This window comes from Brassica napus, chromosome C8 (assembly GCF_020379485.1).
Source record: "Brassica napus cultivar Da-Ae chromosome C8, Da-Ae, whole genome shotgun sequence".
NCBI classification, from domain to species: domain Eukaryota; kingdom Viridiplantae; phylum Streptophyta; class Magnoliopsida; order Brassicales; family Brassicaceae; genus Brassica; species Brassica napus.
The window spans coordinates 13,391,819-13,408,028 of NC_063451.1; the positions used below are offsets into that span (position 1 = coordinate 13,391,819).

General features: G+C 36.7%; 2 protein-coding genes across 8 annotated transcripts; one reads left to right on the forward strand and one right to left on the reverse strand.

The window, feature by feature from the left end:
• Nucleotides 1-2,299: 2,299 nt before the first annotated feature.
• Nucleotides 2,300-3,091, forward strand: LOC111208960. The gene is made up of 3 exons (XM_022708639.1): nt 2,300-2,632; nt 2,700-2,756; nt 2,915-3,091. The coding sequence occupies exons 1-3, from the start codon at nt 2,300-2,302 to the stop codon at nt 3,089-3,091; spliced, it is 567 nt and encodes a 188-aa protein (XP_022564360.1).
• Nucleotides 3,092-8,891: 5,800 nt separating this feature from the next.
• LOC111208817 (regulator of nonsense transcripts UPF3) lies at nt 8,892-12,111 on the reverse strand. Of its 7 annotated transcripts, none has more exons than XM_022708319.2 (12): nt 11,811-12,110; nt 11,506-11,612; nt 11,228-11,422; nt 11,042-11,121; nt 10,857-10,955; nt 10,583-10,741; nt 10,258-10,468; nt 10,022-10,183; nt 9,850-9,936; nt 9,636-9,757; nt 9,520-9,550; nt 8,892-9,409 (listed from the first exon to the last, which is right to left on the reverse strand). In XM_022708319.2, the coding sequence occupies exons 1-12, from the start codon at nt 11,948-11,950 to the stop codon at nt 9,333-9,335; spliced, it is 1,470 nt and encodes a 489-aa protein (XP_022564040.1). In that variant the 5' UTR covers nt 11,951-12,110; the 3' UTR covers nt 8,892-9,332. The 7 variants fall into 7 exon arrangements, with proteins under 7 accessions (XP_022564040.1, XP_048621705.1, XP_022564044.1 ...); XM_048765748.1 differs by having other exon boundaries at nt 9,493-9,550; XM_022708323.2 differs by having other exon boundaries at nt 9,484-9,550.
• Nucleotides 12,112-16,210: the final 4,099 nt, after the last annotated feature.

The following is a 16,210-nucleotide window of genomic DNA, read 5'->3' on the forward strand; positions in this document are numbered from 1 at the left end:
TTTCAGATCTCGTAAAGATACGGATTCACACTGCTGAATGTTTCGTTTCTTTGTGAACTTTGTTTTTTTTTTTTTAACGCTGATTTATTATAATATTACAATTACGAGAAAGATTATATGATCCGACGACCGACAATTCTAACTGCCTTATAAGGATCTATACATAACTGCTGATGTAGAAGCTTTAATGAACCCTTAGTCAAACCATTGGACTAAGGAGACTTTCACTGTAAACTTTGTTATGTACTCCATTTGTTTCTAAGAAATCTATGTTCATGTCTTATTTACGTATATTAAAAAGTATAATAAATTTTGATAACAAAAGTATTATTTTCTGTTTTTATCAAATTTTCATAATTTTATCCCTGTTCGAAAACGCGGCTGCCTAGGCGCTGTTCGGAGGTTGATCGCGGCGATTATGCCCAAATCGGTGTAGCCAGGCGTTGAGCCGCATAAAACCGCATAATTTCCGCATTGACCGCCTAATTCCCGTCTAATCCTGCGTTGACCGCCTAAGTTTTTTTTTTTTCCGTCCGTGTAAGTTAAAACACGGTTGATTATTTTTCACTCATTATTGACAGATTTTGTGTAATTATTCATTACTAAATAATTATAATTAGCTATCAAACCCAAAACAAACACATACATACTATATTTAGGGATTTTTTTCGTACCAAACCCACTATTTACGAATCAAAAAGAGACTGTATAAAATTATATATAAAAAATTATATAATTATGTCCAATTATTTGTATCATCATGTTTAAAATTAGCTAAATATATTTATAAATATATTAAATTTTATTTAAAACTAGGTCTCGCGTAATCCCTGAGTACTCCCTAATTTTTCGGTAACTCGCTAGGTCCGGGGTTACCGCCCGACTAGCGTGTAGCGTAGTTCCGAATAGGAAATTTTACCAATAATATTTTTTTAAAAAAAATTAATGAAATTTATGATTTACAATTATTAACTAATATAAATTGCATTGAAAACCTTAAACATACTTAAAAAAAAAAAATTTAAAACATTTATTTCTTACGAACAGGAGGAGTATTTTGGGAATGTCTAACAGATTTTGACTTTCTTTCTTAACATACATGATTTTATTCTGGACAAAACATTACATGTGAATGTAGCAACATGAACTTTGTTGTCTCTCCATTTACAAATTTTGGTAGAAAACAAAATGAACTTTAACAATTTTAATATTGTGTCAATTTTATCCTAAATAAATATTTATTTTCAAATAAAAAAATTGAATTATCACATTCAAACCAAAATCAATGTGACCGAAATAATGTTGGTTACTATACTGAATCAAATACTCAATATACACCTTTTGCTGAATCAAATATTACATATCCAGTTTGTGCTGAATAATCTACCACATGTATCACTACGCCTACGTTTACCATATCTGTGAATGGAGTCTCATCATACCACTTTGCTAGCTCTAAAAGCATTCGCCAGGGCGACCCGATGTCTCTCTATCTGCTTGTGTTAGCAATGGAAGCTTTCTCCCGTCTGCTTCAAAGTCGATTGATGACATCATTTTGTATCACCCACGCACTTCTCAGCTAAAGATCACTCATCTTATTTTGCGGACGATGTTATGGTCTTCTTCAACGACATCAGCAACTCTCTACATGGGATTACTGAATGTTTGGATCACTTTGCTTTTTGGTCAGGTCTTTACACCAATTATTCAAAGACTGAACTTTTTCACTCGAATCTGAGTCCCAACGAGGCTGATGAGCTGTCATCTTACGGGTTTTCCATTGGTTCTCTCCCCATCAGATACCTTTGGTTACCTCTGATGAGCAGGAAATTAAGAATATCAGAATATGAGCCGTTGCGTCTCGCTTTCCGATCTCTTTCATTCACAGGGAGGTTACAACTGATCTCTTCAATCATCAACAGCATAGTTACCTTCTGGATTTCGACCTTTATACTCCCAAAAGGATGCGTCAGAAAGATTGAATCTCTCTGTTCCAGATTCTTATGGTCCGACAACACTGACATTGTAGGAAGAACAAAAATTGCTTGGACAACAGTGTGTCTTCCCAAACGTGAAGGTGGCATAGGACTAAGAAGCTTCTACGATTGGAACAGGGTATTGTGTCTGCGTTTTCTTCTGGCTCCTCCACTCGGATAGCAAAAGCTTATGGGTGGCCTGGCACAACGAATTTCATTTAAAAGAGAAAAGCATATGGGCAATAGAAGAAAATGTGCTTGATTCTTGGGCTTGGAAGCAAATTCTAAAATTGAGGCATGAGTCAATAATGTTCTCTACACCAATGTTGGGTAATGGAAACTCCATTAGCTTCTGGTTTGACATTTGGACTCCTTTAGGACAGCATATTAAAGTGATCGGACCTTCTGGTCCTGCTCAGTTTTGCATTCCACTACATGCTAAGGTTTCCAAAGCTTATACTACGTCAGGCTGGACCCTCCCATCACCGAGATCAGAAGCTGTTGTTAGTTTTCATATCTTTCTCTCAACCATCCCCCTGCCGCAGCAGACCAACCCAAAAGATACCTTTAATTGGTGTGTTGAAGGGAAAAGTATCAACTTGGGTGCTAAATATCCAGCAGCTAAGATGTGGGACGTGCTGAGACCCAGGGATGAGGTCAAGCGATGGACAAATCTTGTTTGATACAAAGGAGCAACTCCAAAAAAATGCTTTTACATTCTAGGTGGCTAATGCAGACCGTCTTCCCACGAGATCAAGGTTGGTTACTTGGGGTCTGCAGGTTCCCTCGACATGCTCATTATGCACCACAAATGAGGAAACACGAGATCACTTGTTATTCAGATGCGCCTATAGCAGGGAAGTGTGGAATCTAACTATCGCAAGGCTATCCTATCCTTCACGGCTTACCTCTTGGTCTGAATTGTTGTCTTGGATTAGGCACTCTTCAAATGCCGCTCCTTCTATCCTAAAGAAGTTGGTGGTCCACTCTACAATATACAATCTGTGGGGACAAAAGGCATCATCCACAGCAAAGGTTTGCTTCCGCATGTTACTTTCCACAACCTCATCGACAAGGAAGCGAGGAACTCAATCACAGCTAGGAAGCAATTTTGAAATTTGATGGTTTTATGGCTTAGATAATGGTTCTGCTATTGTCTATGTTTTTGTTTCACCTTATTCTTACCTTTTTTTTGCCAAGGTGTCTCAGTCTCTTTGATATACAAATCTTGTAAAATCAAACTTTCATTTATATGATATTAACAGTTATGAAAAAAAAAACTACCACACGTAAAAAAAAATTCTAAGAACTTACCTGAAACCCAAAAATGTATCTGAAACGTTGAAAACATTCTGAAACTCTAAATACTTAAAAAACTTAAAATCCAAAAATAAACGAAAACCTTTAAAATATAGATGAAAATATGGAATATTATAATACGTAAAAACCACAAAATATACAGAAAAATCTCATAAATTTATAAATACCCACAAAACCAAAATATATTTTAATGACTAAAAATGTAAATATATTTACCAAAATGTACCTAAACCCAAACTACCAGAAAACCTAAGAATACAAAAAATATATGAAATTTTCAAATACATTTTGATATCTAAAAATAGTTAATACGTATATTTTTAGATTATTAAGATAATTTTCTTTGATATCATACCGTTTTTGCCCAATCTTTGCCGGTTTCAACCCCCGACAGCCATGATGGGTCAGCCATGATCCCTCATGCGCCTCTCAAGCTTCTTCTCCGGCCCCTGAACTTCTCTTCTCACGAAATGGTTTTTCATCCGTCGGATTGCTCCTCCATGAAAAACATAGGGTTCTAAGTGCTGGTGTTTGTTAGGTTGTTATAACCTCTTTTCAAATCCTTCCTTGCGCTCATCCAACTGAGTTATCCGTTATTTCCACCGCAGTTTCGGTTTATGGTAACCCTCTTCGTTGCAGAACTCATGTCTTCTCTTTCTACTCACCAATTTAAGTCTCAACTGTGTCTCGAAGATTTTTTCGCCATGAGAAGGAAAAATGGACAGCTGAGCCACAGCGGCCAGCTAAGAGATCCCCTATCAGGATCGCTGAAATTGATACCTCAGAGATTATTGAGGGAAATAAACTCACACTTATTGGTCAGAATACTAAACCTCTATTTCAAAAGTCCCGAGCCGTTGTTGACTTTCTACCACAAGTGTTGGATCTTGTCGAAAGAGTGGTGGGCTGAGAGCTGGGACCAGGGTAGTTTCATTTCCGCTTTAACTTTGAAGCTGATATTCTTTTGGTTCTGAATAAGGGGCTGTATAACTACAAATGGATGCTCTGATATAACGTTGGGAACCAGTTGTCTCAGAGAGATTTCTTGACATCATCTCTTTTTGGATAAAAATCCATGGGTATTCCCTTGCACTTTTGGAACAATAATACAATTCATACAATTGGCAAGGAGCTTAGCTTTATAGATGCTAGAGAAATGGAAGAAGCCTGGGTTAGAGTTAATATGGATGGTTTAGCTCCTCTGCTTATGACCTCAAAGATTCTCCTCTTTACAGATGAGATCACCACGGTCAAATTTAAATATCTAAAAATTTAGAAACATTGTTTCGCCTGCTTTTTCTCTGATCCACGAGGAAAAGGACTGTCTTCGAAGATCTCACAATGTTCCTCCACCAAAGGACATGAAACTGGGAATTACTCAGCGCATTGCTCTACTACGTACCAAAGCTGTTAAGCATAGACATGATGATCAAAGGAGTTACCGTCATCCTTCTCAGTATAAACCCCTCATCACTCCTTGGTGGATAGAAGCAGATGACCCTCCTCTAATTACTCTGACAATGGAGTTTCTCGCACATTTTTCCAAGGTTCCTTGGCTGCTCGAGTCATGAATCTTGATGAGGCCCTAGTTGACTCTCATCGCCCCTGAGTTAGGAAGGTCTGTCATAGGGTGGGTAGCGGTGACTCTTGAATTCTGTCGAGTGAAAAACTGGTGTCTCAACAAAGTGTGAGTCTAGAGGTATTGACCCTCAGCATCCGAGATCCTTAGAGTCTCATACGCCTTCCCCACGCCCTCTCAAAGAGCGGTTGGAATTCCTGACTGAACAAGCATCAAATGAAGGTCGTACCAGCTCAAGAGATCGAAGGTCTGCTCTTGCTCGCATTGCTGAACCGGATCTCTGCGGCAATCCTCTGGTAAGAGCAAGCGTAAGATTTGATTCAGGCAGACTTCAAGATGTTGAAATCCTATATGATGGAGTTATCAACCAGGAACAAAATTTTAGCACCGAGGTTCACTCCTCTCCGAGAGTACTTGCCTCTCTTGTTTAGGAGGTGTGCTCATCCCTACTGTAGCTCTTAGTTCAGTCCCCTCTCCCTATGGACTAAAACTGTCGGGAAGCGCAAGGTTACCAATGCTCTAGGAAAGAAGAGAGAGGAAAAGTCCCTTCCAAGGATTGAACTTAAAAAAAGACTAATGTGGCCCGGTCTCTAAACTCGCCTCAGAAGAAATTTTGTGTTGATAAGGAAGCTAATTTACCTTGTAATAAGGCCAGTATCATCAATTCCCCTCATAATTGTTGATCGAGCAGCGGAAGGTCTCATATTATAGGCCCATTTATTTATGTACTACTTATTAAACGATTATAGCCAAAATCTTGTCTAGAAGGCTGAAACCACCCCTGGCCTCGATCATCTCACCGTCTTAGTCCGCTTTTTTTAGCGGGTCATACGATAGGCGACAATGTGCTTATAACACATAAAATCCTTCATTTTCTTTGAACTTCAGAGGTCAAGAAATATTGTTTTATGGCGGTGAAGACGGACATGAGTAAGGTGTACGACAAGATTGAATGGGTCTTATTAGGGATGTTCTGTCTCAGCTTGGTTTTGATCCTATTTGGATCTCATGGGTTATGAGTTGTGTTTAAACGGTTTCATACACCTTCGTTGTCAACGGAGCACCTCAAGGTTCAGCTAAACCGACTCGGGAAATTCGGCAAGGGACCCAATATCTCTGTATCTAGTCATCTTATGTACTGAGGTACTCTCTGCTTTGTGTGATAAAGATCAGTCGGATGGCTCTTTAGTGGGCATCAGAGTGCCGCAAGAAAGTCCATTTGTCAACCATATTTTATTTGCAGAATAAACGATGTTTTTCTATAAATCGAGTACTTGTTGTGTCTCTTCACTACTGGATACTAGGAGATATGAGGATCTGTCGGGCCAGAACATAACTCCTCCAAATCCTCTATAACTTTCTCGGAAAAGACTCCAGCTGAGGTTAAAGTCGGGTTAAAAGACCTTCGCAATTGAAGCTGAATGCGGTGTTGGGAAATATCTTGGGTTGCCGGAGCTCCGTGGTCGTAAAAAGGACATTTTTGCTTTTATTGTAGATTGTATCCGACATAAAGCTTTTAGCTGGACTTCTAGATTTTTATCAGGTGTCGGAAAACAGGTTCTTTTGAAATATATCCTCTCAGCTATGTTTTACTACGCTATGTCTTGTTTCAAACTCCCAACTTCTCTTTGAAAAAAATGCTCAACAAAGTACTACCGATCTTTCTAATTCTCCTAGTAGAGCTCCAGTCGGGACCTAGACGTCTCAGTTTGGTCTCTCTCCACCTGGTTCTGTTGTGAGTAATGTTGACGCGTCATGGGAGCCCCTCTAGGGTAACTGCGGTTTGGAATTATCTTTTCCGAATCATGCTCCCTTATGTTACCCAACGTTAGTGATTCTCGAAGATAAGTTTGTATCTTAGGTGCTCGTGGCGGAAGCCCTCGCTATGGTCTAGCAGTGATGCTGCATCGTCTAACATAAAATTACTAGTTGTTCTGTCCGACTCTCTCATCTTGGTGAATCTCTTGAAAATAAGAGAATCTCATCCAGCACTATTTGGGTATTGTTTGACATCTATCACTTTAGCTTTACCTTTGAGTAAGAAAGTTTTAAAATAATTCTGCGTTTGTCTAATGCTATAGCCGGTTGTTTTTCTAATTCAGCTCTTGTTAAGTTAAACTCATCCTCTTTTTATGGAGCATGCTAGACTTTTTATTGAATAAAATAGTGTTTGTTTGCTACACGTAATTGTATTTCACAGTCAGAGTAAATTAAACAGAAAACATCCGGATATCTCTTATATATTAATTGATGAACATTTAAAAAGTTGTAACCTTAAATTTGTATTAATAAAAAAGGAGCATAGCTTAGATGTCAATTAATTAAAATGTCAATTGACTTTACATGGTAGCATAACAAGCCATTTAGTAATGTGTAAGTCCAAAATCAATTCGCTATGGAAACTTATATTAAACCAAACATAAAATTATATGATAAAAAGTATAAATAAACCAAGCTCGAGACCATATTCGCTAGGCATGACATTTACGTATAAATGAGAGTTTCCTTATTAAAATACTTTTAGTCATTGTTTAGGAAAGCAACCTACCAGGAGCGTGGATCTTCTACCTACAATATCGACATTTACGTATAAATAATAGTTTCCTTATTGCATATAGATTTTAATACTATTAACTTAATAATCTTACGCATAAATATCTAATATAATTGTCTTGAAGTAGAAGAGAATGTAAAATATGAAAAAAAATTATATTTAAGATGCAAAAACTTTGTCAAGGCAAAAATTGAAAATATTTTTTGGGGATTTAAGGAAAATTATAGTAAATGCAAATCATATTAGCTAATGATAATTATAGACGACATTAACCAATAAGCTAATCGTATTTAAACGTTAAGTATCACCAACGATACCATCATCTTTCCAACTAGCAAATCAGCCAAAAACCCCCGTTTAGTTTAGTACTTTGTAAAATGAGATCTCTTTTTGCAAATTATTTTTAGATTTAATTATAAAATAAAAAAACCTTTTGATTATATTAAGTACGATTTAGTACAAGAAACATGTTTGCAAACTTTTTACGATTTAGTAATTTGAATTAAGGGTGTTCAATTCGGTAACAGCCGGACCATCTAAAACCGAACCAAATCGAAACAGAAAAATTAGTTTATTTGGTAACACTGTATAAACTTAATAGATGTTATTTCTAGAAACCGTTGTATATATATATATGGTTCGGTATATAAACCTATCAAACCATATAAACCGAATAAGCTGATTAATTAAAATATAGTAGTATAGTTTTATGTAAATTACATAATATAATTATACACATGTAGTTTATTTTATTTATATGATCTTGATATTTGAGACGGTAATATGAATAATTGGTTATTCTTATGTAAAGGATTTTTTGACATATATTTGTCTTAAAAATTAAGTATATTGTTAATCTTTTTTTCTTTTCATCTTATGAATCTATAATAACTCATTTATTTAACAATTATTTTTAATAGTTAAATATAATAGAAAAACATTCTATTTAAAAATTAGAGTAGTATTTAATAAATTTGATTCTTAGTCATACAAAATTAAATTGACAAAATGTTATAAAAGATAAATATAGTTTAAGTTTGTTTGGTATAAAACTGAATAAACAAAAAACCGACAATACGTAAACCGAACCAAACCAAGATAAAATTGATTTTAATATGATATCTAATTTTTGTAAACCAAAATATCAAAAAACCAAACTGAGATCAGACCAAAATTTAATAAATAAAAAACCGGCAGTATATAAACTGAAACAAACTAAAACATATATGATTTTAATATGATATCTAATTTTTATAAATCAAAATATCAAAAAACTGACCAAATTTCGGATTGAACAACTATACTTTGAATATATGATTTCTATACATGTCCCACCCGATGCAAAGCGTAGATCATCCTGGTTTATAGTATTTTAAACCGATACGCATTATGTATATGATACTAAAATCTTGGTGACGTGACATTCTTTTGGTGGAATAAGTAATATAACAATCAGGTGAAATAAACCAACTTCAACGAGATTAATATTAAGCAGTAAAAAAATTACTTCGCAGTAATCAAACTATTATGGTGAAATCCTGAAAATCACGTTCCGAGACCTCCAAAGAAACCCAAAAGAAAACCCGATACAGTGTTTCCTGCTCCCTATATACTTCTTGACTTTATTTCATTATACTTGGACTCGGGAGTAAGTTCTCACTTCTCACCCACTTGTCTGTAACACAGCACAAGCCAAAAGGGGGTGTAGGTACGGTGAACCGCTAGAAGCCTTCAAATGCAGTACTTACGGAGTCTTTCTTGTTTCAAACTCATAAACCCTGAGATGATTCCTACTTTGAGAAGTGTCTCTTTTATGTGCAATACTACGACTGACGACGCAATACTACGACTTACGACGATGGACCAAAAGTCCAGACAAACCCGAGTGATGCTGATAGTGTTGTTACTTTCCAGTTCCATTCATATCTATAGATTCCCGTCCAAAGATAAATTCCATTGGAATTGGCTGATGTTTATAGCCTGAAAGGTTAGAACACTCATAACATTGTTATGAAAAATCCATCTAATATTTTATGAAGTAAACAATACTCAACGCAGCTTCCCATATGTTGAGTGAATATATCAAGTACCCGATGATGATTTTAAGATCCACTTTTGCTTCTGCAGCACAGTAAAATGAGTTTTAAAAATAATTATAAAAATTTATTATTACACGGCGTGGTGGAGAGACTTTAGCTTGGCTTGCCTCATATGAAGTGGGATCACCACCACCTCCTCTACGCGATGATTTACCCTCACCGGTCACTGCAAAGCCGTCTTCTTTTCTGCTGCGAGATCCAACACGGCGACTAGAATATCTAGCTGAACCTGAATAAAATCGGAAGTTCAACATCACTTTTCTTGATTCATATAACTAACACAAGGCACGTTATGCATCCTCCAACTTCAAATGAACTAACCATTCTCAAGAGAGTGTCCATCAGAGGAGTTCACAACTTCTCCAGATCTTTGCAACAACGTCCTTTGTTTCACTTCTCCATTGTTTGCTGTAAGATCATACACAACATGAGAGGAGATGTCATGGAGCACGACCATACAAAATTAAACATTGGTCAACAACAGGAACAGAACCTGCTGAAGATGACAGTTGGTCCTCGCTGTTATTGGACCCGTCAGCGCGACGGAGAGGAGCCCACACAACACGATCAGGTCTGTCCCTGTTTCTAGGACGCCTCTCTTGCTTCTCAGTGTTGGTACCAGAAACATGATAGTCTTTCCCTGCATATATACCATCTGTATTTAAAATTATCAGCCTAACTTGGGATGGTAAAATGGAGACAGAAAGCCTAATCCTAGTCCCTTATAACCTGCTCGAGGAGGACGCTTGTAGTTTTCTGCTTCTGAGGGTTCCACTCTTGGCTCAGGCTGGACCAAAGTTGAAGACTGGCTAGGTCGCGGCTCCTTTCTCACAAGCATTCCCTTGATCAATCTCCCACCAACATCACCAATCTTCTGGTTCTGTCTTGAGGTCGAGGATAGAATAGTTTCCATCTGCTGTTCTGGTTGTGGTGGAGAGTTCTGGAAAGCCGTTTTAAAACACACGTTGACTTATGATTCTGTCTACAACCATCAAAATACTGGACGATAAAGAGATCAAGGCTAGGACTTTCTTAAAGAGCCAAAAAAGCTTACAACAGGAGTGTCTCGGTCTTTTTTCAGGAGCAAAATCTTTTTCTTCCCAGACTCCATAGTCAATGAAATCCCTGGGAGAGAGCTATCCATGACAGAGGCTGTAGATGAATTATCTTGCTTGGAACTGCGGACGCTTTTTGAAGTGTCCTTTTCAACATACTATTAAGAAAAGTAATAGATTGAAGATGGACACAAGTGTTAGTTCCCATATGAGTAAAATGGCAGACTACAACGAACTATTCAGTATAAACTCCTACAAAGTCAGAGACAACACCTTCTTCTTTTCAGAGTTTCGTTTCAAAGGCCTTGAACTTGGCTTGTTTGCCGAGACTGCTCGGGATCTTCTGCCTCCTCTTCGAACATCTAATGAACCCTGTTTGCTTGAACAGAAACCATAGATCAACAACAGATATTCTGAAAACTACAAAATAGCTCTGGTTTTCTTCTACGTAACCGTACCTGAGATCCAATCACAGTAGCACGTTTTTGACGTATGAATTCCATAAGAGGGGTAACAATAGGAGCCGGCTTTGAAGCACCTAAAAAGTGATTTTGGTTAGTAAGTTTTATTCATTCATTAGAGAAGAACCAACTTGGTCAGAGAAAAAAACATATATCAAAACGATTGCAAAGGGAAAGACGAACCAGACTGCTCGGCTTCTCTTCTTTCCAACTGGACTTCAGCACTGGGGAGATTCTCAACAGGTTGAGCAATGAGCTTAAGGAATTCAAGGTAGTCAGGGTCTTTGGTAATAGAGCCTTCACGAGGATCTTTCTTGTCACATGGTTTGGGCACACGCTGTGAAGGCGCATATTCAACTATGGCCTTGAACTGAGCACCTAAACCACATTAATCACATTTCCGAATAAATAAACAGAATACATGCATGCAGTAGACGGAAGACAGATTAAAAGTGAAATACCCTTTTCATTAACAAAGACATGGCCGTTGAAAAATGCAGCGAACTCATAAACATCTTCTGGGGACTTGAAACCAAAGTAGGCCCGTGAATGCTTCTGCGTCTTATAGCTGTGGAAGCAGGGAAAAAAGAAAGAAAGATAGACACATCACTAAAAGCGACTAAATGTAGACAGCATCGATCATCTTCCTCTAGTGATACTATTTTTTTTCCCAGAACAAAACCGATCGTCTTCTTTAATTAATCGAAACCCGAAAAGCAATCATCTTCCTAGCATCCTATGTAAGTAGTAATAAAATAACGCTTACTTGGACTTGCCAGGACGAAAGGAGAACCAACTGTAGCTATCACCGAAACGAGAGTCGATTTGGGATAAGAGATCGGGCTCTGAAAGAGAAGGCGGCAAGTGCCGTACAACCACCTTCCTCTTCGCTGACCGGTCCTTCATCAGATCAAATGATACCCTATTTCTTTCCCAGAATCAAAGAGAGACACATCAGAAGCAGTTTAAAAAGTCGATCGCAATGTTGCCCTAATTTTTGTTTCCTCTCCCGTGAAAAATTAATTAGAATAAAACAAAAAAACCAGACAAGTTTCAAACCCGGAAAAGAAGAAACATAACCGCTGTCGCGACGAAGCGGATGGCATTGGATTACGTGGACTTTCGAGTCTCTATGGCCCAATATTTGGGCCTGTTGTGGACTTCTAAATTTTATGTTTCAGTCGAAAGGCAACGGCCGGCAGCCCACTGTGGCATTCATTAGTTCGACCTCCCGGTTTCTGTATCTTGGATATGTTCCACCGAAACTACTCCTAAATCCTAAATCTTAATCGATGAGGTAAGCAAAGAGTGCAAATTGTATATTCTAATTTGCTACATTTATCTATACTATCAATGATCACAAGGGGCATTGCCCCCGCGCTTGTGGACATAGTTCTTGTTTCATTTTAATATTTGTTAGGGTTATTGTAACTTTGAATTTTGCGTTTTGGGTTCGATCATTGTTTTCCAAGTTTTTTATTGTTATAGGGTTAGAGTTGTGATGATGAACTGTGAAGTTCAGGGAATCCCATAAGCGAGGAAGCCAGAGGCTATGATCTGACTACTACGACCAAGACGGAGAGACTCGAAGGTTGAGTGAAGGACGCCGGGACGCCGGTTTGACGAACTGGAGAGGCAGAGAGAAACAATTTCTAGAAGATGGTTAAATGTAAGAGGAATCAATTAGTTTTGTGGAGATGCAGATTGGGCTCATCAAAGATGAGAATCATATATATGGGGTTTACAGAGGGGCTACAAATCAGGAATATTTATGATCAAGCGATTTAAGATGTGGACATGAAGAGTTCACCGGTGAAAAAATAGATTACGAACAGACACACGGCGCAACTTTGTAACTCAGACTTGTTTGAGACAATGATGAAAAGAACTCAAACTCATGTTAAACGACAACAGTTTCTAATATGGGAAAACTATAATTATTGCAAAATTGAGCTATTTTTCATATAACGTGATGAATCCTATTTAAAAATGAAACTCATAACACACTTGTACGCCCGACCCTCAGAGGAAGCCGAAGATGCAAGGGATTCCGACCTTCATAAATATATATTAGGTTCGGCCATCAATGTACAAAGTATCATTTAGCTTAGTGGTATAAATGTTGGTGTTTATATCTCAATAATCTGGGTTCGAGTCATGGCTTTGACACTTTCTCACACTTTTTAAAAGTGAGGCCCACAAAACGCTGACGTGGCGCGCTAAGGAGTGAGCAAAAACTTAACTATTATAATATATACTAGGTTCGTGTCCGCGCTACGCGCAGATTGTATAGTTATATAATTTTTTTTTTAAATTAGCACAAATATATGACACTCTTTGGTAACTTTATCCTAAAGATCTATAAATTTGAGCTACAAAAGTAGTTAGAGATCATTTTTTTTTTACCCACAACAGAAGAATTCTACCTAATAAAGCAATTGTTGATGATTTTTTTTTGGTCCTAGTTGTTAGGGAATCTCCAACTCTACTTCATTTTATATTCCAAACATCAGTTTGGAGTAAACTCTAATCTCACTTCATAAATGGAGTAACTTTAGTCATTATTCTATTTAGGAGTTGAGCATTTTTTATTTATATAATAATACTTTAAGTCTTAAATATATTTATTTCATATTTTTTCCTCATTTTTATGTAATACTTAAATATTTAAATTTGAAAATAATACAATAACATGAAAATATGATTTCCATAAGAGAATATCTAATAATTTTAAATAAAGATGCATAAACAAATAAAAAATACCAAAAATAAACATAAAATATAAAATAAATAAAATAAGTGATTTAATAATCCGATAAATCATTTATAGAACTGACAAAATTAGCGAAGTATTGTCCAAATGATTAAAAAATGACCGATTTTATAAAAAAATTTTCTTGATTTATTAAATTCAAAGATAAAAAAAACTCATTATTCATTATAAAATGCATTAGTTGAACCAAAATATGATATTTTATATATAATTACGATTATTTTACTTTTTAATAATAAATGTTTAATATAAATAAATTATATTTTTATGGAAATTTTGTAAACATAAAATAGTTGAGGTTAATTGGTGGAATGAATGTAAACATAAAATCGTTAGCCTAGACCTCTGAGTTCCATGTCGTTATCATCATCCCGAGAAATGAAGGTAGTGTCGGTTCCAATTGAGACCATTTCCGGATCAGAATAAATTCCAAGTAAGCTTTGGCCGGTCCTAGCAACACTTGACTCAGTCGCCTGTTCCCCACTGTATTTCCCCAAATATCTTGCATAATCTAGTTTTGATATGTTGAAACGCCCTTGATCTATTCTTACATCATATTTATCGTACCAACTTTTGATCTCAGAACACCTAGTACAATCTTCAGGAGTTTGCAGAAACTGTTGATATGATAAAGATTAAAGCTATGTGTTCTCATAGCAAGTAGCATCTTCTGAAAGCGATGCTGTCTGAAAAATGGAGTAGTGTGTCAGCTAGGGTTGCACTGTTTTGGTTAGCTGCGTAGGGGCAAAATGGTCATCAAAATTGTGCTTTCGTAAACTATAGTATGCGCTTAGTTTCGAGAAGTAAATGTGATATAGGCGCCAATTTTCTCTTTTACTTATGTGGTAAAATAGAGAAACCAATAAGAAATTAGAATATATCAGATATTGCCAACTCTAATTTTTAAAACATGTGGTCAAATTTGAAAACAACTTTATAAATATAGAGAGTGGCTTTTTGCTAAACAAATAAATTATAAATTATATTAACAATTGGAATTAAACTGTAACTAAATCATCTTGAGGTCCGGACAAAAATAATATAAATCCAACATAAGTATTAGGTACAAAACTAACAAACACCGAACCTAATTAAATACACTAAATATCTAATCAAAAGGTCATTCAGAGACTGTGAGCTTCACTCTTCTCCCATGACTGAGATTTCATCTGATTTCAACATCTTTCTCACATCTCCATTAACAAAACCAATCAAAATCCATCTTGATTCACCTTTCAATTTCACAAAATCAACAATCTTTCTTCTTAATCCCTAAGAAAAATCAAACCTTTCGATGACACTCGCAACTTCTGCTTTCTTGGTTCTTTCCTTCTTCATCTTACCTCTCCTCTCCTCCTCGAAGCCGATGAACTGCTCCAACACTTCCCGTCTCTGCACTTCCTTCCTCGCTTTCAAACCGAGCCTTCACCATAATCCCAAGCATGTTCGACGCATTACCCTCCGACATAACCGCCGATATAACCTCCGGCGACGTCTACGTTCGAAAGAACTGTTTTTTGTCTCACCACGACTCCTCATCAGTACGCAACAAACACGACATTCACAATCAGACAGAACCGTAGCTCCGTCTCCGAAGCTGTCGTCTCTGCTTACAGATTAAAATAGGTTTCGAAGGTGAGGAGGAAGATAAAGGGTCGGCATGGACTTTTTTGTAGATGCAATTTTTAATGCTTTCGTTGGGCTTTTGTAAATGGGTTTTAATTTAGTACGTAGCTTGTATTTTCAGAGAAGCCAAAAAATCTATAAAATTTAAAATGACATGGCAGTTTGGTTGGATGAGAATATTTGTGCCTATGTGGCATAGCTTAGAAAGCCTCAATTTAGCTGCTTTTATATAGTAGTGGTATATATTCTTAAGTATTATCCTAATATTTTTTCCATCCGATAATATTTAAATTAAAAAAAATACATAGGAAAAACAAGACATCAAACACAAAAATCTACAGAAAGACAACTAAAACCTATAGGATATAACTACAATAACGAAATTAAAAATACCCACCATGATAATAAGTCAATAAGCTTGCAACTCTCCAACACCTCGACGCTTTTACTGTTGTCGTTCATGCCCCACCAAACGATAACATCAATCTCTACCAACACTAAGAGCACACCTCTCCAACCCAAAGAACCCATACTTTTAACCTGACAAGATTGAACCACTCTAGAATCACACCCACTTCTGGATACAACAACAACACACTTCACTACGCCCAAGCTATGCCTCGATAAAAACCATACAAAGAACACACCAATCTCAACAGATTTGGAGATAAATGAGGTCAAACCCGTCAAATCCCACCAAAGACAAAAGGAAACCAGAGCAAAAGACATGTGATAGTTCACACCAGCACTAAGAACCAGAAAACATT

What these genes read in the sequence shown, in the direction of transcription:
- LOC111208960 (XM_022708639.1), top strand. Translation starts at nt 2,300, where the DNA reads ATGTTGGGTAATGGAAACTCCATTAGCTTCTGGTTTGACATTTGGACT. An exon ending in TGCTGAGACCCAGGGATGAG is followed by an intron (nt 2,633 to 2,699) that starts GTCAAGCGATGG and finishes TTTACATTCTAG; the next exon opens with GTGGCTAATGCAGACCGTCT. An exon ending in TGGTTACTTGGGGTCTGCAG is followed by an intron (nt 2,757 to 2,914) that starts GTTCCCTCGACA and finishes GTCTTGGATTAG; the next exon opens with GCACTCTTCAAATGCCGCTC.
- LOC111208817 (XM_022708319.2), bottom strand. Translation starts at nt 11,950, where the DNA reads ATGAAGGACCGGTCAGCGAAGAGGAAGGTGGTTGTACGGCACTTGCCG. An exon ending in TTTCGTCCTGGCAAGTCCAA is followed by an intron (nt 11,613 to 11,810) that starts GTAAGCGTTATT and finishes CTGCTTCCACAG; the next exon opens with CTATAAGACGCAGAAGCATT. An exon ending in GATCTTAAAATCATCATCGG is followed by an intron (nt 9,410 to 9,519) that starts GTACTTGATATA and finishes CTAACCTTTCAG; the next exon opens with GCTATAAACATCAGCCAATT.